Raw genomic sequence first — 26,189 nt, forward strand, 5'->3', positions numbered from 1 at the left:
GGGTGTCAGGTGTCACGCAGGAAGGGCAGGGAGCTGAGATGCCCCAGCCCCTGAAGTGGTCACCGGCGTTCGGCATGCCTTGGCCCATCTCAGGAGGCAGCTGGCCTCTCTGGCACCTTTCCTTGGGGGTATCTGCTACTTCACCTCCTAACCTGCCAAATCAACCTGTAGTCAACCTGTGGTGAAAGAGAGGGGAAGCCTTCGAAGGTGCTCTGATAAGATAGGCTCAAAGAAACACATGTGATTCAACTCACATGACCTGGGTCTGCATTCCTGACTCTTGCAAGTTCCTGTCTGGATTCCAGTCTCAGAAGACATGGCACTGCCCACAGAAGGACCATCAGACACTGGTTTGTTTTCCATAAACCAGAATAGCTATACCATACAGCACAGCTGAGCTTCCAGGTGACACATGAAGACAGGTAACTGTCTTTCTCCCTCCAGAGTCTACACAGAACCCCTTATCTCAACTCCAGAGCCCCACATCCAGAGAGGATAAGGCCAGAAGTGATGAAGTGACAGTGCCAGCCACTGCTCCTGCCCAACATCAAAGCCAAAGGGGTGCAAAGCCACAGGCACCGATCTCTGAGACATTTGTGTGCCATCATCTGGCCAAACTGCTCCAATCTGTCACCTCTGAAATTTATTCTGGTGCAGGATTTCTACTGACAGAGGGCACAAAGAGCCTATAGTCATGTTAATAAGGAGCAAGTGCTGTCAGACAAAATATGGGAACAGACTGGAAGCAGGAGGTGGGTGAGGGGCACAGCCATGCCCCACGCTCCACACAACAGCTCCAGAGAGGGAGCAACGTTCACTTGTGTTAAACAAGACCCATTCACCCTCTTACACCCTGTTCTGTGAGCCAGAGCATCACTGAATGTGAAAGATAAGCATCCAGCCTAGAGAAACACATCAGATAACCCTCCCTCATTTCAATACTCCATAAATACAGGGAAACATCAGAGCTGCCACCTCGGCTGCCGGCTGTTCATCCATCATTTAGTGCTGGCACTTCTATTCCTGTCTCAAATAGCTTTTGTCATTTTCCTTCCAAAAAAAGCGGCCTTACTCAGCATCATGCCTCATTCTTATCTGAATATGACACATATGAATGCAGGTCATGGGAAAGCAGAGCTGTTATCAGAGGTACAGGAGGCAGAAAGTTTTATCTACCACTGGAAATTTCAGGCAAGAAAAGACAAATTGGAGTATTTTGCCTTAAAACACACTAATTTTTCTGAATTCAATGGTTCCAGCAGTACAAAATGTGAGGTAAAAGAGGAGTTGAACCCTTTAAGCCTGGCAGGGCCCTAGAAATCTCATGCACTTTTCTTTAGAAAATTTATTCTGTGCAAAAGATTTCATGGACTTGCAATGTAAATAAAAGGCAACAATTAATCTGACATAGAAATAGTGGAAATAAACATAACACAGGCTTTGGTTCACCCTAAATGTTGTACTGGCCTCGTGAAATGACCAGTGAAGCTAAAGCTGCTCCTCTTTACATGGGGCTTTCCTGAACAAGACCTCCACATTTTTGAGGTGTGAGCACTGTTTAAGCCACTTTCCCTGTTTAGCCTCAAAATCCACAGAAATACACTGGTCAGATTCTTTTCCTGAAAGAACTACATTCAGGAGAATCATTTCAGTGCTATTTCCCATTGTATCAAGTGTTCAGGGGCCTGAGGAAGAAGACTTCAGAGTAAATGAGACTGCCCACATCATCCTGCATTTCTGAAGATTCCTGTCTCTGTTTAAGGAAAACACAGAAGCACCATCTGTAGAGTGGTGGCCGGGGGCTGGACTGTTCTCCTTCCACTCTTTTCCAGATTGCATGTTGCAAGATGATTTCGGTTTTGCAGCAGCACTGGTTTGAAGTGTATGCTGCCTGTTTGAAGCTCACACCACCATGCTCTGCTACAGGATGTGTCCACAGCGCAAGAACATTCCCAAACATCCTCACACCTGCAAGTGGGAAATCCTGACTAATCCTGCCTCAAACAAACAGCTGTTAAACTGTCTCTCACAAAAATAACCAACCCAACCCCTCCTTCATGCGTTATTGTAGGTTATAAACTGAAGTTCACCTTTCTAAGATACAAAATAGGGTCGTTTTCTGTAAGGGGCTGTCAGGCGTGAGGTGACCTCTCTCACCCCGTGTCTCAGTGACTGTGGTGCTTTGCTTACAAACACGATTAAAACGCTCAGTTACAAGGATCAATGACTGGAGAGGATCCGTTTTAAGGTAAAATAGCAGAAAACAAGGCAGCTCTGGGTTTGGCTTCCGAGCACAGCCGCCCCTTCCAGGAGAAACAGCTCTCGCACATGAATGCATAGAAAGGACGGGTCCTCCTCTGTAAATGACTTTCCCGGGCACACTCCCTCGATAGACAGTTTCCCGTTTCCTTCTTGCTACTTAGAGAAAGGAAGGAGAAGCGGAGTCAGCATCCCCCGACCAACGCCCGTTCCCACGGATCTGGAGGCTTCACGGGATGACCCCGGGGCGCCCGTAGCAGGGCCACGGCCAGGACCAATCCCAGCTCGTCCCACCGGGACGCCCGTTCCCAAAGCACACCCCAAGTGTCGGCGGGGGAAACGGGGAACAGGCAGCGACGGCCGCTCCGCGGGCTCCCCCTGCTGTACCACGGCCGGCCGGGAGGGGTCGCCCTTGCACAGCCGCTGCCCGCCCCTCGAGGCCACGCCCCCTGCCGGCGCTCCCACATTGGTTAATTAGCGACTCAGATCTGGTTTTCCTTCTCTTCCCAGCTACAGATCCCGCAATTCCCCACTTGTTCTTTCAAATTCATTTCACCTTTTCAGCACACCGCAGCTGTGTTTCCACAGATAAGCACCAGCCCGGAGCAGGGCATGGAGCACATCTGCTTCCATCCGAAGATGGAGGAGCCATGGACAACACATCCCTACTGCATCACAGCCATGCTCCGGGCCCCATGATACCACAACGGGGCTTTTAGTGCCTGTATTGATCCCTACAGACTGTCTAACACAACGCCATACCAGCTTTCATCTAGCATGCCCTCCTCTGCAGGCAGCAACTGCTTCCAACCTGCCCCATTCCAGAACTTCTGCTTTGGGCTGAGCCTGGCTCTAGCTCAGCCTGAACACTGAGTGCCAGCTTCTGGCACAATCCAGGACAACTACGTACCCAACTGCACCCAGTGACATCCACCCCTCACACTGGCAGCACAGAGCCTGGCCCTATGGCTCTGCTTAACCTTCACCACAAAGCATTTGAGATACCAAAACCATGTCTCCTCCTTATATACCTACCACTTTGTTCCTTCTCAGGCTTCAATGGTGCTTTCCTTGGGTTAAGCATTTGCTTCTTGAGCAGATTGAAGGCCTTGGACTGCTGAGATTCGGACCACACTCCCATATTCCTGAGGAGCTGCAGCACCCTGTGCAGCAAGAACGGCTTCACCTTGTGCTGGGCCACCTTGAGAGGACCGATATGGATTTTGGGCAGGTTAACTTCTCGATCACAGTTATAAAACCTAAAAAGATTCCAGGCCAAGCTAGATCCAAAGGTATCCTTTAAAACATATCTGGAAAGTTTAAGGAGCATGTCACAGGACAGCTGCTTTTCTTGTGGTTTCTGGCCCAGGTTCTGAGTTAAGCTCTTCCTTTCCTCATGGCTCAGGAGAAACTGGCTCCTGAGTGGGCTGGAGGAGCCCACAGTCTCAGGAAGGGTTTTCTTACTGTGAAACAGTCTTTCATGATCCATATCCCACAAAGAACTGTTGGGATTCAGGCTGTGTTCTGGAATAATCATAAATACAGTGAAACCTATTAAACAAACAGCGAAGAATCCCAATGGCTTTCTTTAAAATATATATATAAATACACACATTTAGCAGAGTTCTGCTGTAGCCCTGGATACAGTGCAGGCCCCTACACTGCTTTGACAAACTCACTGAATGTTTTGACAGGCCGAATCAATAGATTTGCAATAGACAGGGGTTTAAATGCTATAGTATAATAATGATTATTGGTTATTTTTGATTGAAACTATTTTTTCCCTGTAATCCTCACAAAAACTATCCTTGTTACTTATACAGACACTCCAGATTCCTAAAAAACCTCAGTCACCAAAAGAGTATGTACTATTTCATAGACATTTTCTGGAAAACATTAAGAAAAACAATTATCCTATCAAAGACTACGAAAGCCTTTTTGATATGAGACTAAGCAAGAAAATGTTTACATTCCTTCTGGACCATTGGCCTTTTGGGTCCAGCCCCAGGGCCCAGCACAGCCTCCAGGTTTCCAACAGATATAGGCCAGGTTTAAATGAAAACCTCGGGTTTGCTTTCTAGGTGATGTTTCTGGTTTCTGCCTGCTGATTCAGGTCATCAGCCTGCTGTAACAGGGTTAAGCTGCGGCTGCTCCGAGGCCACAGCAGCTTCACCTTATGGACAAGAAGGTGCTGGTATGGGAGAACTGGGACTCTCTGGAGCCATACTCAGCTCTCCCTCATCCAGGCTGAGCCTGAAGGTTGAATTTACACTCTGAGAATTGATCAATAAAACAATTAAAGGCAATATAAGTAGGCTGGGACTTGACAAGGAGTAGGGCTGCAAACACAAAAGCAAGCTCTAATAATTAAAAGGGGCAAAGGAACCCCAAACGCAATTGCACCTTGCCAAAAGTATTTGAAACAGTCAATGTTGTAATGTAACAGCTAAAGGCTGGAGGTCACGTCCTCGGAGCCCTGGAATGTGCTTGCAGCCTCACTTTCATTTTTAAGTGGAGAACAAGATTTTAAGGAATGTTCTTCTATTTCCTAGAGGTGGATCCCAGCCCAGCACATTTCAGAAGCTTCAGGTATTTATTTTTGTTTGCTTCAAGGTTATCAGCTGCAAGCAGCTGTGACTTACGGTCCAGGGGTTGCTTGCATATTGTAATCATATTAGTGAAGTATTCTATTAATTTATGGCTGTAATTCATCCCTGAAATACAACGTAGTACTTAGAAACTACAAAATGTGACTCATACGACCAGATGGCAGCAGATAACTGATGGACACGCCATAGCAAAAGCAGCATTTTGCATCTTCACTGTATCTTTCATTCCAAGCAATCAATAGTCATTGCAAGAGCCCTGTTCATAAAACCCCTGAGAGATCAATGAGCTGTTCCACTAGATTACTGATGGGCTAATGTGAGGGGAGCAAACAAGGAGAGAAGAGGAAGGACCCAGCTCCAGGAGGACCCCAGCAATATGGGATCCATATTACCCCCTCCTCCTGCACAGACGTCTTGGGGGATGGATGCTCCATGCCGAGGAGAAGTGCATGCGCCCCTGCCATCCCGTAAGCCAAAGGGAAAGGGCTCTGGGCAGACCCAAAGAGAAAAGGGCTTTGGGCAGACTCAAAAGCCTCTCTAAGTGCACCTAATGGCACCGTTGCAGCAGAGTGGCTTAAAATGTAAGTAATGTTAAATCTTTAAGTATGTCTGCAAGCTTTCTAGAATAAACTGCTGCGTAAAACGTTATTTAGCATAAACAAAACTTTGGATCAATGTCTTGTCTTCAAAGGCAGCCCTTAAACTAAAACCTGAGGAACTGAAGAAGACAATACATTAAAGGCCTATTGCATGCAGTCACCTCCAAAGCCACAGCCAAATCATGCCATCTGTCTGCGTCTGGAAGTCAAACTGGAAACCAGAGCCGCGTTCCCCTTCCGTCTGTTGTTCAGACAACAGCCACGCTCCTTCCCTCTTCCGGGACCGTACAGCCAGGACCTCGGGGCACCCACACCCGCTGCTGCAGCACCACCTTCCCCTCTCCTCTTCCTCTCCCCAGCCCTGCCCACCCCACCTCCGGACACTCCCGGGGAGCCCGTCCCCGCGTCGCTACTGACCGTGGCCGCCCGCCGCCAGCGCCCCGGGCCGGGCGCCCGCCAGCAGCAGCAGCAGCGGGAGCAGCCGGAGCCGGGCGGCGGGGCGGCTCCTCGGGGGGCCCAGGGCACCTGGAACAGACACAGAGTCAGGGTTTAGCCCCGCGGAGCCCCCCATCACCCCGCCAGCAGCGCTGCTCACCCGGCGGGGCCCGGCGGGACCGCATGGCTGCCCCCGTCCCTCCTGCCGGCCCGGTGCGATGAGCCCCGCGGAGCGCAGCCCGGCCCCGGGGCTGGGCGGGCCGCGGCGGGAGGGATGGACCCGAGCTGGGGGCACAGAGCTGGTTGTGCGGAGCGGAGCGCGGCCCGGCTGGCATTCGCGGGCAGGGGAGCGGAGATGCTGCGGGCTCTGCCCAGGGAAAAGGCTTCGGCCACGTCCCACGCCGAAAAGAATGAGCGCACCTTTGTGTTCAGCAGCACAAGCACAGCTACAAGCACAGGGGATAGTGGCCAGTACAGAACGTGCCCGCTGCCCGGCAGACCTGCAGGAGCCCGGAGTTCTATTGTAAAAAGCAACGTGTGCCGGTTTATTGCCTACCACCACCGTGCTGCAAGGAAACAAGCAAAAAGTGTGTTTACCTGTACAGGAACCAGAAGACAATTTACAGTTAAGGCGCTTAAGGTGGAGGGGTGAACTTGGGTTTTCTTTCCCTTTTTAAGCCAGCAGGCATGTTACTCAAACACTTTCTGCAAAATCAGAGTGCAGGAACCCAGCTCCAGAACCAGACCTTGCCAGAGGCACGGTGCCAAAGGAGCAGTGCTCACACTCCTGCTGCAAGGACCAGCTTGTGCTTTCTACTGTTGTGGCAAAGTTATGGGACCCAATTACAGCACAGTTGAAAACCTTTTCAACACAAAAAATTTCACACCTAAAATCACTGGTGAATTGCACAGGGAAGGATACAGAAAAATAAGATAAATGTATTTAAACAAGATCATTAATTTACATTAGAATGTACATAAGAATTAATTTACATTCATGAAAAAGACCTAGGGAAGAAAACATCTTCCAAATGAGAACAATCACAGTTTACTGCTGAACAAATAACCAGAGGAAGAAAGTACATCAGTTCTTTACTTCTGTGTTTAGCATAATTTAGAAAAAGCAAATATGATGCAGAGTTTATAAAAGATGGGCACTGTACTAAGTGTGAATACAGGTGTGGGCATTTAGAAAGCTGACAGGGTCAGTGCCCAAAGCAGAACTGCCACAAGCTACAGGAACAACATGGGAGAACAAGGACTGAAATGCAGCAGAGGCAACACAGGCAACAAGTCTCCATATGAATGTGAGTTAAATTCATAACAACTACGTATATTTTAAAAGGATGCTTATCAAACACCTCGGAAAATGCCACCTCTAACGTTGTAACAGTATTTTCCTCTGTAAAAGTACAGACAACTCCTGACGCAAACATGCCACATCTTAACTCCCCTAAAACCGGAAGTTCATCACGTATGGCTGTAGTATATGGAAAACAATGCTAAGTCACACAAGACAAATGGATGGAGCATCCACATCAAGAAAATGGCCTTGGAAGACCCACTGCATGATCTACCCAGGCAAGGCCAGCCATTTTTACAGGGACACCTTGGTAGCTCCAAAATGTCAGCAGTTTGCTGTAACAGGCCATTTCTTAGCCCAAAGTTTCTCTTCCATAAGCTCACATCACCCCCTTTCCCATCATCAGTGAAAAATTCTGTTCTAACCTTTTTTCTTTAAAGAAATGGGGACCTGACATCCACTGTCTTGTGAGGAGTTTCACAAGCTGGCCACAGGTTTTTTTCAACCAACAATTCTACTGTTGTCCAGAAGTGGCATTTTGAAATGCCTCAAATAGTGATGCTTTGATACAAGTTTGCAATATAAAGAATTATAACAATTTCAGAATTCATTAAGAACTACTGGATGGGAACAAGGCCACAAGGAAAACTATTTCAAGGACTGACCAAACAGGTAAATGAATTATTGACTTAAAAGAGAGGGAAGAGGATCCATACCAGCAGATCACTGATAAGCCATTAACATTTTAATTAACAGCAAAACATTTGTATTAGTTAAATGTAGATAAACTTCACAAAGCCAAACAGACAATGCAGAAGCCAGAAGAACAGCCAAGCACCACTGCGAACTAGTGAGGCAGAAATTTGGACAAATAAAAGATAGTACAAGTGGAAATTCACATCCAGCCAGAACACAGAGAACTCAGTCTGCACGTGCAGAGACCACACGACATAGGTGACAATGCTGAATCCAGATTTTGGCTTCTCATTAACAGAAGAATACTGACAAAAGCAAAGCAAATGCAAAGACAAGTCACAGTATGACTGCAAGGATTAGAACAGTAGTAATTGAAAAAAATATTGATTTATAGGGGAACGGTTAAAGATACCAGTTTGTTGAAGTGAAAGGGTAGCTACAAGGGGTGATGAGAAGAAGAAACATTGTAGGCTTAAGTTTTCAGAGCAGCACAAAGTTCAATGTGGGTATCAAAAGACAATGCCTAATTGAGTAAAAATTCCCCAACTCACTCCACGGACAGGCTGACACTCTCAAACGTGACCTTGAACACCTATACCACAGACATCAGCTTTGTTTCCACAGGAAGAACACATGTAGAAATGGAAGAACATCCACTGCACATTTACAAAGGTGCAAAATAAATACAAAGATGAGACATGTATCTGAACACAAAGCGGGGGAAGCAGCAAGCTTGAGGTGATGATTAGGCAAAACCTGCTTGGGCATTTAAAACTCACAACCGGGCAACACATACGCACAGATCCAGATTCTAAGGATCCAGATGATGCGGAGCAGGATGGGTGTCCTCATTTCCCCCCCTCTGTAAGTGAAAATACCAGTTTTTCTCCTTTTACAGTAACAAGGCCAAGTCAATAATCAAAGACAATAGACGCACTTGCAGTGCTGAAAATTAACTGCAGGCCTGTTATAAGGACTCGTGACAACAATGTTCAAACATTTCTCCTAAGCAATGAATCATGATTTTTCGTTACTTAAAACCAGCTGAACACCATATAAAAGTAATCTCTTTTACATTTTATTTACATACCAAGCTTCATGGGAATGTGGCTTTGCACCTGAGGAGAGTTTTCCTTGAAAGGAAGGAATTAAATAATGAAGTTCAAGTTACTCTTATCAAATAATCTGTACTTCATACTTCTCGTATGCATGAAAAGTATGTGCCAAATAAGATTCAGAAATTCAGCAAGCTCTAACCCATGCATCCTTTATTCCATTACAATCACTGTGTTGCATTCTAGCAACAGGACACAAACTGCAATCAATCGTGATCAATTTATACAACAATCTGAGGCTTACAGTACATTTAAGGCCTTTAAATTTGGAAAAATTAGACCTATGCTAGTAGTGTAACAACTTTTAAGTGTCTTGCATTTCTGATGCATAATCTGTGCGATTCCAGTGTCAAAGAATCAAATTACTTCCAAACTAAAAAGATCAGCTCAATGAAAATTTAGTTACATAAATTCATCAAAACATAAATGTGTAAATTTTTTTTTTTTTTGTCCTGGAAACTTTATAAAACTTTAATAGCAAAATAATATAGGGATAAAAACATATTTTAACAAAATGTATTCAATCATATACAAACCAGAATTTTGCAGTTTATTGTAACTAGACTTAAATTAAAACTACCAATTAAGAATCTATGCACAATGTAAATTCAAATATGTACAGTACTTTTAAAAAGTCTACAGGAATGCTTTACAGAAGGAAATGTCTGTTATGGCTATTATTCAGACCATCTGAATATTAAAATGAGTTTTCTAGTAGTAAATTTACACATTTATTTTTAAACAAAAGCAATTTTTGTCCCTAGTTCCTTTAAGAATAATTCCAGTTACATTTATACAGGTAAATGGAGAGGTCGTTACAGAGTTTAGCCCCATATAGTAGTTTATTTTCAGGAAAAAGTAATATTTAAATAATTTACTTGGGAAGATCAGTAAGTTAACAAAAGAACACTACAAGGGAGGAGGGGGAACTTCATCACAATAACTTTCCAGTTAAAATACCACAGCTAGAAACTTTACAGAGAAAGTACTCCCTTGGATTGAACCCATGACTGATTGTTCAGAACAAGCTGTAGCTCGTAACAGTGTGTTCTCCACACTGAGAACACTGGCGAAATAAGTCTTTGTAAGGACAGAATTATAAACAATCTGAAGTGAGACAGAGAAAACTGATCTTCGATTAATACAGCACTAGGTAAAAAGTGTCCCCATAAGCAGCTAGTATTCCCACTTCCTCCAGGGCAACGAAGCTAAAAATTGTTGGAATTACAGTAGTTGACCATATTTGTGTGCATTAGTAGAATAATTTCCAGATATAAAAGACAAATTTCATCAGATGTTTGATCAGAACACCCTAACGACAGGGTATTTCTTCATAGTATAAAGCTATTACAGCTATCCAGTTAAAGCATGTGCAAAACCAGGTAATTTCTTCTGTTCACAGTAACTGAGGTAAAATCAGGTAGGCTTCTTCAGGAGTTGGGAAGTTCATGAGATATGAACTGTTTTAGTCTCTCTAGGTATTGTGCATAAAGCTCTATGTCATTATGACCAGCCCCTTCCACCCAGAGGGGCTCTACTGCTCGTGGACATCGCTCATACATGGCCAGGCCGTGGGAGAAATCAATTACCTCATCTTCGGTACCATGGATTACCAACACCGGAGAGGTTACTTTAGATATCTTGTCAATGCTGTGGATGGAAAAGAAAAACACAGCTCAGTTTGGGGCTTTATCTTTTATACGTAAAGAAAGCAACCTTAACTATCCACACATGATTCAGTTACCACTGGACACTTTTAAATGGCTGCAAAACATTGTAATTGTGCCCAAGTGATATGGAACACAGCTCACTCTCAAAACTCATGTGTTAAACAGGAGCCTGCACTGCCACCCCCATCATCCCACCAGTTTTGATAACAAGAAGCTCAAATAGGCAGCAAGCTAATAAAGTCTGGCACCAAAAAAAGCCAAAACAGTGAGTATATCTATCACAAAAACCACTGAGAGGCAAGGAAGATTCCGCAGGACATACTGCCAGTGTGGACTTTTCACATCAATTCCTAATCTCTTAAATTGTAAGGTGGTAATTAACTACATTCCAGTCATAAGACTTCATTAAAAAAAAGCCTTAGCTCATGAAGTTTGAACCTGTCTTTGAACCCCCAAATTAGATAGACTCAGCTGGAGAAAAATCTGTTCTTTCCACTGACTGTTTAAGTTCAAATGACGAAAGAGAAAACTGTGGGACAAGAGCACTACACAAGGATATTTAACCAGAAAAAAATCTCACAGGATTTTACTCCATGCAACCAACTTCTCTGCCAGCTCTCACTGCAAAGTGGTCTTAAACTTTCTTCTACTTGCTCCAGCTACCTTAGCGGATCAATATGGCTAGTGGACAGCTCTCACAAGGAAACAGGTTCAGAGGAGAGGGAAAAGTGACAAAGGCACCTTCATACCTAACAGTTTGGGCCAGAAAATTTCAATTACGAAGTAACTGCCAAGTGGTAAACAGCAGTTTTCTCCATCTTCATGTAGGCACCAGCTTTTATTTCCAATCAGCCATTTCATGTTCATAGTTACCCATAATTCCAAATCAGTATAGAGACAACAAGTGCTAATGAGCTCTCAGCTTCCTACCAGCTCCACTTTCATCAACGAATGGATGAACTGGCTCAGGACATTACGCAGAGTATGGGATGAAGTAGGTAGAAAAATGAGTATCAGTAATATGTCATCTAATAGAATCATAACGATTCGGCTGGAAGGGACCTTAAAGCTCACCCAGTTCCAACCCTGCTGCCACAGGCAGGGACACCTTCCACTAGACAAGGCTGCTGAAAGCCCCATCCAGCCTGGCCTTGAAGTCTATTTCTTTACGCTATCTAATAAAAGGTGTTTGGATATTCCTGCTCCTGAAGAACAAGCAAGCATGCAATTCTGGTAAGACTAGAGATTTTACAAAGTGATCAAGACTGCTTAAAATGATTAAAAAATACAGATGCCAACTTACACTGACTTAAAAACAGGTTTAAAGAAGCTTTATGAAAATACGAAGTTAATTAAAAATTAAGATGTAGACTGAAGCACTAAGCCTCATGCATATAAGTCTCAGCATTTAGTATTCCAGAGAACCGTTAATGGCATTCCAGTAAACAGCTCAGTGTTAACACATTTCTGTTCAAATACGTCTCAAAAAAAATCCCAGCCTTCATGTCTTTTAAAGAGGAAAAGTGTTATTTAAAATTAAAATGCAGCCTATTGTACTTTTCCTGCCTGGAACTCGAGTTGTGTACAACTATGCTGAATACAGAAAAATATCCCAAGAATGTAAGAGAAACATTGGAATAATGCAGATGTTTTTTTCCCCCCAGTTTTCATACCCAAATTAATATCATAGCCAAATGTAAATACTTTACAATCAACATACTATATAAAGTCTTAAGCCCATGAAGAGGCCTGCCCCCAAGCTCCACCATGTGACAGACAAGTCAGCTACATAAAGCTACAGATGTTTATGCCTAATTTTAGTGGCTAGATACTAAGTTCTCATTTATTGTAGGAAGCCAGGAAATCCCTTTCACTTCAGTATTCAGATAACAAAACTATTCTTTTGCTTATATCCACAGAACATTAAGCCAGGTAGTATTTGTGTTTTGCAGAAAATTGGAAAGCATCCCATTGCCAACTCAGCGACTCATAAGGCAAGTATTTAAAGTGCACATTAGACTTACTTAGTATTCTCAGCCACACTGCTCTGCAGCTAGAAAAATCTACAGAGACCCAGTTCTCATGGAGTCCCAGCATAAAATGCACATAATAGCGATTCACTGTAGGTGCACACTGAACTGTTTTGTCTCCCACCATGAAGACAGACAGCTGAGCTGCACACATTCATAAAAGTGCACTGCTGTTTATTTTCACTGCTTATAGTGCAAGTGAAGTCAGACTGACAGCAATGAACAGCTCAGTAGGGTAAGAACAAAATACTCAAGTGCTACAGTACATCTGTTGTCACTGTTCCCCCCCTCCCACTTCTTCCTTTTAAAATGGTTATTTGATTTGGCTGGTATCAGCTAATCGCTGTTACTTTTGTCATCAGAGCTATTTTTAACGCTTTGTATTTTCCCCTCTCACAGAAGCATTTGCAAATATTGGATTTCAGGTTTCAGGATGATGAATGAGTGTTTCAAATAAGTATAAGGGTTTCAAATCCTGACTGCACCTTCAACAATTTAATTACTTATTTAATTCATAACCCATTTGGAAGGATTCTAAACATGGAGACTGGACACATACTGTGAGAACCACTACTGGTCACTGTTACTTCTAGCTGCTTTGGCATACAGATTTACATCTACAGCCTCTCCTACCTTCTAATTTTAATCTGTTGTAACCAAAATAAAACAAACAAATCAAATGCTATGAGTATCCCCTACTACACTTATTGCAAACATGACCTTCTGAAGCAAAGCCAAGCTTTGCACAAGACTTCAGGGTGTCTCTCTTTTGTCTTCTCTCTTCAACAGACCTGTTAGCTTTTTATCGGTGCCTCCCCTCACCCCCATGCCAGGTCTACATACACTGCTATAAAGAGACTGTCTTCCTCCTCTAATATTCTCCCTTAAACTGGGTCTGATAAGAAGTTTTAAAAGATTCCTAGAACATCTGCTATTCCCAGGACCTCTACTATTCCCAAATATTTGGATATTTTAATTTAGGTCTGTGGCAATTGCTTTTCAAATGAAACAATAGGCTATAAATGAAACCAGTTGTATATATAGGTTTCTATACCTAAAATATTCTAGAGCTTCTTAAAGTAATTTATTTTTTGTCACAGACATTAGAACCTTACATCATCTCCATCAGGGAAGCACAAGTCTCACTACCTGTAGTGATTTTATATGGACAGGATGCCAAAGATGTAAAAATATTTTTCCTTAGAAGGGCCAAAGGCAAAGGAACACTAAATTAATTTCCTTAAGATCATACATGATATGCAGAACCAAGCTGAAAAGTGAACCATACCAGTCCAACTCTCTAGCCTCTGAGCCAGTCTTGTTTTCTCCCTTTAAAAGAAGCAATTACCTATACCTGTTTCTCTGCTGATATGGTAAAACTATAGAAATATTTCAACAAGCAGCTTGAAGACAGCACATCCATTTCATGATATCATATTACCTTCTAAATCAAAGTTGGCTGAGATACTAACAGTGTACAATTACCAATAAGTCATTAGCCTGAAGGACTCATTTCAGTATTATCAGTTGGTAAGCTACTAATCCAAACTTAACATAAAAATTCTGATATTAACAACACAAACAACAGGAGAAAAATCTACTGTAAATACTAAGACTTCTTTTGTTCATTGAACTGACTATCATGTCAGTTTGAGACTGACATAATCCTCTTTCTTACTTGGTGAATCTCTGCTTGGATTTAGAAGGTGTGCATATCAAAAGTTTAAAACGCAGGTGACAATTCAATAAAGTTCCTTTTTAAACACCTAAAGAGCACGTGGAGTCCAGAACAACCCTCTTTGCGCTGTTTATACATACCTTGGAAAAGCATCAAAGCAATAGGTTTTCCTAGTGTCAGGAAAAGCTACCCGTAATCCAGACATCAAGGGAGAATGAAGGATTACTGCTGCACACTCGTACCGAGATGCCAGGTCTACTGTAGGGACAGTACCAATACTCTGACCATACAGAATAATGTTCTCAGGACTAACACCATACCTGCAGAGACAAGAAACATCCCTTTAGAAAACAAACAAAAAACCCCCATCTTATAACATAATTTGCATCACAAAAGCAAAAGCCAACCCAAACCAACAGAAAACAAAACTTCCCTCCTACCCATTGTAGCTCTTTAAAATCTGTTCCTAGGAGATGTGAATTTACAAGTCTAAACTTTAAAACAGTCCAGTAAAGTAAACAATCAAAACAGGGCACAGGCTGAGAAGAACTATCCCCAAAGGAATGTCAGTTTGTTCATTAATCTTCACCATCTTCATCAACATCTCTTATCTTTCACTCCACGGCACAGCAAGTTATAAATTTGACTTCCCCCTTCATCCCCCCCCCCCATTGCAGAGTAACTCTCCAGAATTTCAATTAGGTATTCTGGAGAGTAACAACCTTTCCACTATTAATCAAGATAGTTACTCCTCTGCTCACCTTTCCATGCAGCTGGAACAAAAAGACTGAACTGCCTTGTTAGTGTAGCTGAAGACATTAAAGAGGATAAAAATTTGAAAGGATAGTACTGTTCATTTTTCCATTTTCTAATGAGTGTAAATTATTCCTCATTTTTCTTTTCCAGTTTAAAAATACATCAAGCTCATTTTGTAACTATTAAGATACATAACTCCATAAAACTCAAGTTTTCATAGGGAGTCCTGGCTGCCCACTATTCCCATCCAGTCTATAAAGCTGTCCTAGCTTGTGTGCTGTTGAGGAATACACTAATTCAGTTTTTATTTAAAATGTGCAAAAGATAAGGGAATCTGGAAGGGGCACAGGAGGCAGCAACAGTGTCTAGGAAGGACTGAGGAGTACAATAGTATTTGGCCACCACAACTTGTTAGGAAAGCTGCAAATTAAAGCTATTACTTGGTTAATTACAAAATATTTACCCAGATTTCCATGTATAACTCCACTTCCTATTGCAAGCTGTATAAAGAACAATTGAGTGCAGAGAAGAACACATTTCTAGTAGAAAATAATGAGAACGTGTCTTTTTGCTGTCTACACTGTCTACAGTTCTGCTGTCACTGCCATGACAATGAAAATCAAACCCTACAGTTTAGGCTATACCCCATGCACACCTGGAATGTTTCAACTTCCTCACTAAGCTGATAGCAATGGCAGGCCTGGGGAGTACTTGACTTTCAAGCAGCTCATATGATATATGTACAAAAGAGAGAAAATTACAATTGAAGATAATAAATTAATAATTAAAAATACACCGGAAGAATAACTGAATACTAAACATCCAACTAACTACAGGCTGTCAAGACTGCCTGGTTTTACAAGGAAGTAAAACTAGACTGGATTGTAGCCCCTGTGAAACTGGAATTTTCTATACTGATGAGCATAAGGGTGCATTTGGCATCTGCTGTAATATGAATAAGCAACTGTACAAAAATATCTCCCTGGAGTAAAATTTTATCCTCTTGGTAACCAAGCAGCAGCTCACGTTGGTGGTCTATCACCACAGCCACAGCCTCAGGTTTTTAAAGAGATGCTGTGAAGCTCTTTTAGGAGAATTTTTTCTCCCTTACTATTAGAAATAGTTCAGCACACAGTACAGCCTAGCTGATTTTGCTATGCACGTTAACAGGATCTTGGAGCAAAACCCTGTCCGCACAGACTTCACTCTGGCTGTTGGGTGGGTAGGGCTGGAGGCATGTACCTTGGAAGGCAGCATATGCATCCAATCTGCTGATCTACCAGCTGTGGCATCGTATTAAAGACTGGCAAAAATGCATCAACATCAGGGAATACAGGATAATGGGACTGGAACCAGATCCTTTACAAGGCACTTAAGTGGGGATAAAATTATATTAATGCTGGTAGGTTCTGCAATACCATTCTGAACTCTAGTGTCATGATAAATATAAAGGATCCTCTCTCAATGGTTTACAATCTAAGTAGAAACTGGAAACAAATGTTTGACAATCACAGGGTAACAGGACAGCATAGGGTGGCAAGAGATTTCTTCACCACATACAACTGCCTTAGCATTGCAATTTTCTTCAGTATTGATCTGCTTTGGATTCACACCTTTTGATGTTATTTTGTTTCTGAAATCAACTCTCACTGTAAGTGAAGCACCTTGCTGCTGTGGCAACAGGTGCTCTAGAAAAAACCCTCAATTTCATTGTATGCCAGTTAAAATCAGACACAGGCTATAGCATCATAAAAAACAAAACAAAACAAAACAAAACAAAACCAAAACAAAAAAACAAAACACCAAAAACAAAACCACAAAACCAACACAAGAGATCTCTAAATTTAAAAGTGGCCCTTCAACACTAAATAAACGCTACAGCTACTCAGTGTCTAACTCCTCAGAAAACCAACATGACAATTTTGACCAAAACCACCCAAATCATAAAAGTGTATGAGAACACTCAGTTAGTGCTCTTGTAGCCTGTCATTAGGTCAAATGTCTTTTCTACTTTGTACTCCAACTAAAAAAATCACTGGGGTTGTTTTAGTTAGAGTCAGTCCAACTTTCCAAGACAGAACAGTTACTGTAACAGATTTATCTTCACTATTACACCATCAATCAGAAGGTGAGACGTCAAGCTTACCGCAAACATCAGCAGGAACAGCTATATGTAAAATTTATTGCAAGGCAAAAGGACATATGACAACTCATAAGCAAGGGCCATGAATAATTGACACACGCGAGGTTCTTGGAGCTGAAGGCAAGGGCTTGGCTCTGTGATACTCTGAGTCTTCACAACACTGCCCAGCAGGTGACTCAGCAAGCACCATTCAACAGAGGTACAATATGGGGATGCTAGCTTTAAAGTATTTAAAAACACTTAAAATCATTTTAAAATACTTAAAGTTTCCTTTAAGCAAAGGCTGGGTCTCTTCCCCACTCTCTGCCAACTCCCTTGTTGTATCAGATTGTTATGCAACAGGAACAGTGATACAGAAAGTGAAGAGGAAGAGCAGACCTGGATAAGAGGGCAGCAATGAAAGGGAAACTAAGTGACATAGAAAAAAAAAAAAGAAAGAATGCGATAGAAAAAGGCAAAAGAGAAAAGAGGAATCATGTTACAATGTGCTCTCCTATTAAGGAAGAAAGTCTTTCCACCAGTGAAACAGCAGCTCCTAAAAATATCTTCCCTGAAACACACCAGCTTTGGTCTCTGTGGAAACAGAGATCCATCCTACAGAGCGGGAGACCCAAGTCAAACGCCTGGGTGGGATGTTCCTGCACTTCTCCTGTGGAGCCCATCAGAGTTCAAAATAAGCAGGGCAATACTGCAATGTCAAAACCAGCCTCCAAACCAGTAAAACCAAAGTAGGAAGCAATTCAAACAGTTGCTGTGGGCCTATGCAAAATACTGCTTTGACAAGGCAGATAAAAAGGCAGGCACTGTTTTTTTCCTCAAGGGAAGTCAGTGATAAGTGCATCATTTTGAACAGCAGTAGATTTGCAAGCATTTCTGCTCCCCCTTACCCACAAACACTCTTCAGGTGAAAAAATTCTCCAGCCTAGTCTATTCTCAATAGCCTATGAGTAGATTATGTTGATTAAAGATAACATTTCTTATGTGCCATCTTCAAGCTATATTCACAAGCTGTACAGAATCTGTACCTACAACTTCCCAACTCAGGCCAAGTATACCTAATGCACCAACATACTCCATAGTCACTAGTAACAGAGCATTTTATTTTTGCCCTGTGTTACTGCCTTTATTCATAAAAATTAGGTTTACCAGGAACTCTGGTCTCCTTATGCTAGCATGAATTATGTGCACAGAAGTTGTCTATTAAGAATCCAGACCCCAAATTCTACTTACTCCTGCACTGAGTAATTGGAGACCTCAGTAACACCAACTGGTCAGTGGGACATAGGAGGCTGGGAATATTGCTGACACCCAGTACAACAATGGAGGATGGGACACAGCTACTTCTAGTTCACACTGCTTAGCTGTGTGGCTGTGGCTTGGGCCATGTACGAGGAAACTGAGGAGGGACAACACAGATGATATCATTTGCCTTTGTAAAGTTCTTAACACTTTCTGGCTGACTATGTATCATCATAAAACAACTTTAATTATGAGCATAAGATACCGATTCTCCCCCCTCCCAGGCTTCAGCTTTGAGCGATACAGATGGGAAGTTTACCATTGCTATTTTTACACTCTCTTTGCTCAGCTGAAAGCACTAGTGGAATGCTGCTTCAGGGACTTACACACGTGTCATACAGCTGAAGCCCTGCAATGTTCACAGCCAAAGCTACAGCATCTGTGCCAATCCTCAAAGGTAAGAAATACATATTCATAATGAGGCCAGGTTTTTTTCAGGCTTACTGAAGTAGCGAAGTTAACCACACCTTGTATTTTCAGTTATGAAGTTTTAGTGTATTTGCTGTCCCAATATCCCTTACCTAAACTGAAAAGCATATAGAACAGTACGGATATACCAACAGCAACAAATTAGTTTTCAAAAACAATCACAGTAACTATCTAGGCAGAGCATTTTGATTAAACAAACCTGATTTCATAATGCTGTTGAAACCTACTTTTTAACTGCTACTAAACTAAAGCAGCTACTGGTGGTCAAGTTCTTCCTTACAACACAGTATATAAAGATAAAAAATAAGGAAAACAAGCCAACTAGCTTAGGTATTCTTGCAAGCAGAATGAGTTTGAAACTATGCACTCAACCCTCAAGGGAAACACCAATTAAATAATTCATCTTCAAGACACATCAAAAATCCAGCTTACATCAGGAACAACACACATTCATGCCACATTTGGACGAAACAGTGACTTCTAGAGTATTTCTAATGGAACATACATTTGCTCAGTTACAGTAACATCTTCATAAGCTATTCTTCAAATCTGTTTCTTCCTGTTTATACAAAGCCATTTGTCACAACATGCTATTTATTGCCTTTTCAAAATGCATTATCAGCAAACTTTATAATCCACAGAAATTTAGATTGCTTGTTAAGAAACATAGATAGGTTTTACTACAGCATCATTATACACTTCCATAAGATATGCATCTACATTTTCAGATAAAAGTGCCTATTTAGTCCAGCATGAGTCTAAAAATTTAATTTTGGGGGTAGAAACAAAAACTGAAAATCCTCAACTATGCAGTCTGCATAACTTGAATGAGACTTTATGTTGTAGGACACTTATGTTAAAAAAACCCACAAAACCTCAACAAGAGAAAATTCAGTCAATAAATATGATTTCAAGCAATTTACAATAGCAGAAAAAACACCCCACTGAATTTCACATTGTGCTTTAGCACCACTCTAGCATGTCACTCAGAATACCACAGAAATTACAGCCGATTTTCTGCCTAAATGCCAACACTGAACTGAAAGCAAAGCATTAGATTAAGGATTTTTGGTTAACAATAACAACAACTCTCAAATGAGAAAAACAGAATTATTTCAAGATTTCCAGGAAACCCTGGCACACAGCAAGAGTCCCTGTACCAGTTTCTCACTCCAGTTTCCTTGAATTCACACAAACATAGGTCTAAAATACTTCACCGTTTTACTGAGCACAATAGAAATAGATTCTTTAAATTATGTGATGTCTTCTTCTCCTCTGCCTCCTTCTTGACCAAGTCTACAAGTACTATGTGATTTAAATTCAGGTACAGCAGACTCTCTTTGACTTCACGTATTCCTTGCAGTAAGAGCCAAAACCAGTTTGCATAGTATTCTGGCTTATAAAGATGCAAAAAAGACTAATTTTTTTTGGCATATATCCCATCACACTGTCACAGGAGCAGACAAGTAATTCCACAAATGTGTTTACACTCAAAATAATTTCAATGGCTGCCAGAGAAATTTAATCAAGGAATCTGCCACAGTTTTATATGACTATTATTTCACTGCCACACCAGGCAGTCATTTTGTTACACATTGGAGAAACCCCAGTGCTGATCAATATAAGGTAACTAATACAATTACAGAATAAACCTATGACTCTTGAAAATGCCCTCTTAAAGGTTATTTTGGAAGACATTATTTTCAAGTATCACACTGCTCCAGGCTTGCTGATCTATGTGGCTGTAGTGTTAATCCAGTGATGTACGCTCCTCTTTTCATAGAAATAAATGGATCAATTGGAAAGAAACAACTTCTAGGCACTTCTTAGGATGATCATTTGCCCTGTAGTAACTTAATTATACTGAAGAATGAATCATTACAACTGCTTCTTGATTACTGTCTTGTGATAAACAGTGATCTGTTACTAAATACTGAGAACTGCGCTGGAAGTTCAAGCGAGTCCTAAACAAGGATATTAAATATCACTGGTGAGCTCAAGCACCCATGACAAAAGCAGGTGATCTACACACTGCTAAGCAGTGAAACCACTGCAAGTTTGTCCTGAAGAACCAGGGTAAGTAAAGAAAGGCTGTTTCATGGCATTGTCTGTTACGAACGGTAATGAAATTGCATTTTAAATTAACTGAATTGTGCTAATCTGCACAGAGTAGCTTTGGGGTGAGGGCTAGGTGTTGTTTTGGTTTTTCAGGTTTTTTATTAATAACATCCTAATAACACTAGTTCCACTAAAAATTAGCATCTCTTTCACATCTAGCCTTAAATTACCTTGTGCTCATCTGCCTTGAACACAGGCTCCTGAAGAAGTCATGTTTCAGAGTAGGAAACACCTTCCCTAACTAATGTAAATCTGCTCAAGATGCAGAGCAAAACCAAGCACTCTTGAACAGTAAATCCATTCACTTTCTTTCCCCTCCCCCTCCGCTTCACCATTATAAATGAGTTCCTTCTCCCTCTTCAACACCCGTTTTGTTGGAGGATTTCAAGCCACACCATAGCAGCAGTTCCACTACACATTTTTGAGACAACTTACCATCACCAGCTACAGTGAAGCAGCCTGGCAGGTAGCAGGTCCAGCCTGCGGTGTCCTTTTGTTAGAGCCTCGTCAATCAGGCTCTACCCTCATAACGACTTACAGCTCATGATCTCACAGCAGACACCATTTGACAACTGCAATCAGACTGCATCTATCCATTCTAACGTTTTCAAGAATTAAAAGAGAAATGAAACATAAAAGCATTAAAAAAAAAAAAAAAAAAAAAAACCAAAATCAGATAGTACGCACCACCAGCCAGGAAAGAAGGCTTCTGCAAACTTCTGTTCTGGTGTAGATCTCATCCAAGCTAGCTGAACAGCACCAAAACATTGTGATGCAAAAGACAGAATAGGCAGAAAATCTGCAATCTGTGCTTGCAGACCTATTTTTTATTTCTTAGGGAGCTACAAAGTAAAACCTCCTTTGTTTTCTGTTGTACTGAGAACTCAACTGTACCTCTAATGTGATTCTTCACCACCACAATAACCCAGAATACTAAATTTTGGTGTTTGGCCGATGCTAGGTTGCTCATTTGTATACCACACGAACTAGCAGTTGTGTGTATAAACAACGGACAGATTTGGCAGTTGCTTCTGTCTGACTGAGGGTTTAGGGCTTTGGGGTTTTCTTCCTAGATAGCAAGGAACAAGGAAACTTTTTTATTAAATGTGCATGGAAATGTAAGCAGGAACTCGTGCCATGGGCAAGCTGATATAAGAGAACAGAGTAACTTTGCCTCTACAATCATTAATTCTTTCATATTGAGTGAAAGTTAGCAAGAAGGCCACTGACAAGCAAAATCCTCATATAGGACACCCAGAAAAATAAGCGATGATGCAGCTGAGCCTTCTGTTAGAACTCTACCTATCACTCTACTACTTTATGACAAAAGGTGAATAACACTTCAATAGTTGGTGTGCATTCATGCAATGAAAGGAAGGGAGCATTTTCCTAAATTAATTCCTAAATAAACACCCCTAAACGCTGGAGGTTTATTTTATTTCCCTAATCACAGCAGCAAATGCAATCCAAATCCACTGTAAACTCTAATACAAGAAGCTAGTAACAGTGGAAACAGGAGTTAAACACTGGGATATATGCAAATGTTAATTCCTGCTCCCCAATTTTCTTTGCTTTCGAAACCTTAGAAATCAACTAGAGTTCTGAAGCCAGCACTCTATGACAAGGTTTTGATTTTGAAGATACACACATGCTCTCTACTCCTCACAGTTTCCTTCTCCCAAAGTGCTTTCTCAAAGCAATCTTGATTTACATCAAGTCCCAAAACACAACAGGTTGATGGCATACTAAAGTGAATCTCTCACTCCAGTTATTTTAAAAATAGAGTATCGGAGTTAACTTAAAAGTATTTTGCGTTTAATTGAGATGCTGTGTAGCAAACAAACATGGCATACAGAAGTCTTAAGCTTTATTTATCAAAGACAAAAACTTTTACTGGCCGCTAAGAACTATCTTTATGACCACAGCATCAATAATTCACAAAAACTCAGTCAGCTACATTCTATTATATACTCTTTACTGTAACCAGTGTACAAAATCTATACAGCCAGCCTTTGAGGTACATTTAAATAAGCTGAGATAGCTGAGACAGCAGAGACATTTCTGTTACTTTGACAGAGAAGCTCAGCCTATAGCATCTTCTGGAGTAAAGAATTCATTATCTTTACCCCTACCTTCTACCTCATCTCTACCCTGCTGTGGTATTCTTGTTTTCAGCTGTACACATCATACTCTGTTTTATAATACGGCATAGCTAAGACACATGAGCAAAGTCCTCACAACATCACATAAAAAACTTTGACAATTCTTTTACTTTCACTTGGGACATCCTACACTCAAAAGCTGAAAAAAAAAACCAACCCCTACTTCATAAAACTAATTCTGTAAGGGTTGTTATGAAGAACAAGAAAGATTTTATGATATCCATGTACCTAAACACAGTATCTTTTAATATAAAGACTTCAGTTAAAACAAGTATGTGTCAATGAACACAGAAACTGGTTCCCTAGGAAACATTAAAACAAACCATGAGCAAATATTAACACTGGTTATGTATTCCCGCAAGTTCTGTGCCTTCATAGCTGTCTCTTAAATTTCAGTTACTTCCAAACTGGAGTGCTTTGCCTTATTCCCAAGGCTGAAAATTCTGTGAGCCACGGCATTCTGGCTCACCTCCCAAGCCCATCAACATAACCCTCCTCACCACCCTTGGTTCAGCACTGGGAGACTGAGGGTTTACAAGCCTGGAGGAAGCAATCTTGCTGCTCTCCAACAGTTCGCAAAGCATTTTGTTCAGGAGCACAGTATTATTCTGCTACTACTCCCACCTATTTATTGGAGCACCTCTGACACGTCACTTTTGAGCACTGCTCTTACCCTGCCTCCTCTTCACATCAGACACTTTCTGATGTATTTCCCTTATCTCTACATACCTACAGCACCATGCAATAGTTCAAGGCCATCCTGCAGCAGCAATAATTGTCATGAGCTCACCTATGCAAGACTTAAGCCTCTGACTCACGTGTTAGGATTACTTATCTGAGGAGCGCAGTGCCATTTGACCCAAGCTGCTGCCTGCTCCACCCATCTCCAAAGTTTCTACCCTTTTCCCAGGCACAGCTCCCAAAGCAGGGAATAATTGCTGAAGCACACAAACCACAACAGTCAAGACAAAAAGATATGGCACCAGTTAAGTTTTCTTTAAATATATCAGTCTGTACTTTCCGAAATAAGAGTTATAACTGGATAAACATATAATGAAACTAGACTAACCCTAAACTGCAATCAAACTGCAAAGCTCACCTAAAATTTCACACTTTTAGGTTTGCACAGCTGCTTAGCTATATGCATTGTAACTTAATAAAAAAAACAAAAGAGTATTCCCAACCTAAGGATTTATTGTAATTTTGTATACATTTCAGTCTCTACAGATTTTACAAGGAACCTCATGTTTTCAAGGTTTAACAGCTTTAATTCTCCAGTTTTGCTATGATTCTTTGATACAGTTTACAAGCCATTAAATGTGAAATATGGCAGTGATACAGCATTTTCCTTATGTCACTTGTAGACAATCGTAACTATATCCAGAAAACAGGCTGATATAAAAAGATTTAACTATCATCCCCACAATGCTGACAGAGGAGAACAAAGAAAAAGCTAAACCACCTCAACAAACAGCAAGTGTCTGTATCCAAAATCCTATTGTAACAGACAAAGTTTAAGCCATTTTCACACGGTTCTTCAAAGATCCCTAGAAACCTGAATGCAGTCTCTCCTACAGAACACCAGAGTCAGCGTCTGAGAGGATTACGTGGGAGCTGGAATGGATAAACTCTTGCAAATATGGAGGCAGACAAACTGGATGCATCACATCTTCCCATCCAGAAGCATTAGTATAGCTCTTGCAGCGATCTGACAGTCTCCAATACAAAGAGCATGAGAGGGCAGAAAGGCACGTTGAGGACAAGAACAGCAGAGAGGTCCTGATACAAAAGTGATCAGTACCAATGAACTGGTCTAATATTCCTAAAAAGAACTGACTGCAGATGAATGCATCTGTCCCCAGTATATGAATATTTTATCAGCCAGCATTATATGAAGATGACTCAGCTGGCAGTAGGATTTCTCTTTCCTTTATATACCTACATTAATATGCTCAAGCACTGAAGAAGAACAAAGAAAGTTATTTAATAAGACTGGGCTTCTCTCAAAGATATGCAGTATCTCAATCACTGAAGGGCTGTACGCAGAAGCCAAGTAGTGCCAAGACTTGTGTTATCCAGGAAACCACCATGCTTATATAAGTCCTCTTTAATTCTCTGAAAACAATTAGTGCTTCTTTGAGTTACTCTAACCAATTCCACAGACTGAAAAAGAAAGAAAAGCAGTATTTTAATTTTAAAATCAGAACAATAGGTGATTCCTCTGCACTGACATGTCTTGTGAATCATAAATAAGAAGAAATCCTCCTTGGATAAGTGACACTGTAACCTCTATTTTTCCCTCAATCCCCAGATAAGTGGAGGCAACACATACCAATTTTCTAACTGCTGCAGACATTTGAGCTTTATTACAGTGTGAATCTGTATGCACTTCAGCATCTGCCTTCAAAGAAGTGGTGAATCCACAGCCTCAAAGAGAAACAGTATCCTCCTGAAGAGTCCCTCCTGCCTTCTCTAAGTGATCCATTTTCAACTCGATTCATTACTCTAACAAATACCAAAGTGATAACTGCCAAATGGAAGACAGACATTTTACAAAAGCAATTTATAACTAGAAAATATTCTTCCAGCATCTTCTCAGAAACTAGAAAACCTACTGTTTTTAATTTCTCTGGGCCATTTTTGTATTGGTGCTCTGATTTAAAAAAATCAGACTCATCAATCTCTTTCTCCTACACATCCTCAAGTTCTTCCATTCCTGTTGCTCAAAGATGGCCTGATTTGACTCCACCAGGATTACAGATCTGTTGCTCCACAAAATCTATACATTATCACACTGGTTTACACTTTGTTTTCCTCTTGCAAATGTTCCTTTAATGAACTTTAGCACAATGAATGCTCAGGCCCCAGCAACAGTCAATATAAAGCTG

General features: G+C 41.4%; 2 protein-coding genes across 2 annotated transcripts in view; both read right to left on the reverse strand.

Moving 5' to 3' along the window:
• The window catches only part of LOC308225670 (cell surface hyaluronidase CEMIP2-like), a gene marked incomplete at its 3' end in the record, with an annotated part of 53,687 nt that extends 49,912 nt beyond the window's left edge, over nt 1-3,775 (reverse strand). Inside the window, exon 1 of the mRNA XM_080626753.1 lies at nt 3,295-3,775. Within this exon, the coding sequence (XP_080482879.1) occupies nt 3,295-3,748 (454 nt within the window). The 5' untranslated portion in view covers nt 3,749-3,775. The remainder of the gene's footprint in view (nt 1-3,294) is intronic.
• Nucleotides 3,776-10,446: 6,671 nt separating this feature from the next.
• ABHD17C (abhydrolase domain containing 17C, depalmitoylase) overlaps nt 10,447-26,189 on the reverse strand; it is a gene marked incomplete at both ends in the record, with an annotated part of 28,848 nt that continues 13,105 nt past the window's right edge. Inside the window, 2 exons of the mRNA XM_080626284.1 lie at nt 10,447-10,666; nt 14,535-14,714. Of these exons, the coding sequence (XP_080482410.1) occupies nt 10,447-10,666; nt 14,535-14,714 (400 nt within the window). The remainder of the gene's footprint in view (nt 10,667-14,534; nt 14,715-26,189) is intronic.

This window comes from Psittacula echo, assembly GCF_963264785.1.
Source record: "Psittacula echo genome assembly, chromosome: 10".
In the NCBI taxonomy this organism is placed as follows: Eukaryota; Metazoa; Chordata; class Aves; order Psittaciformes; family Psittacidae; genus Psittacula; species Psittacula echo.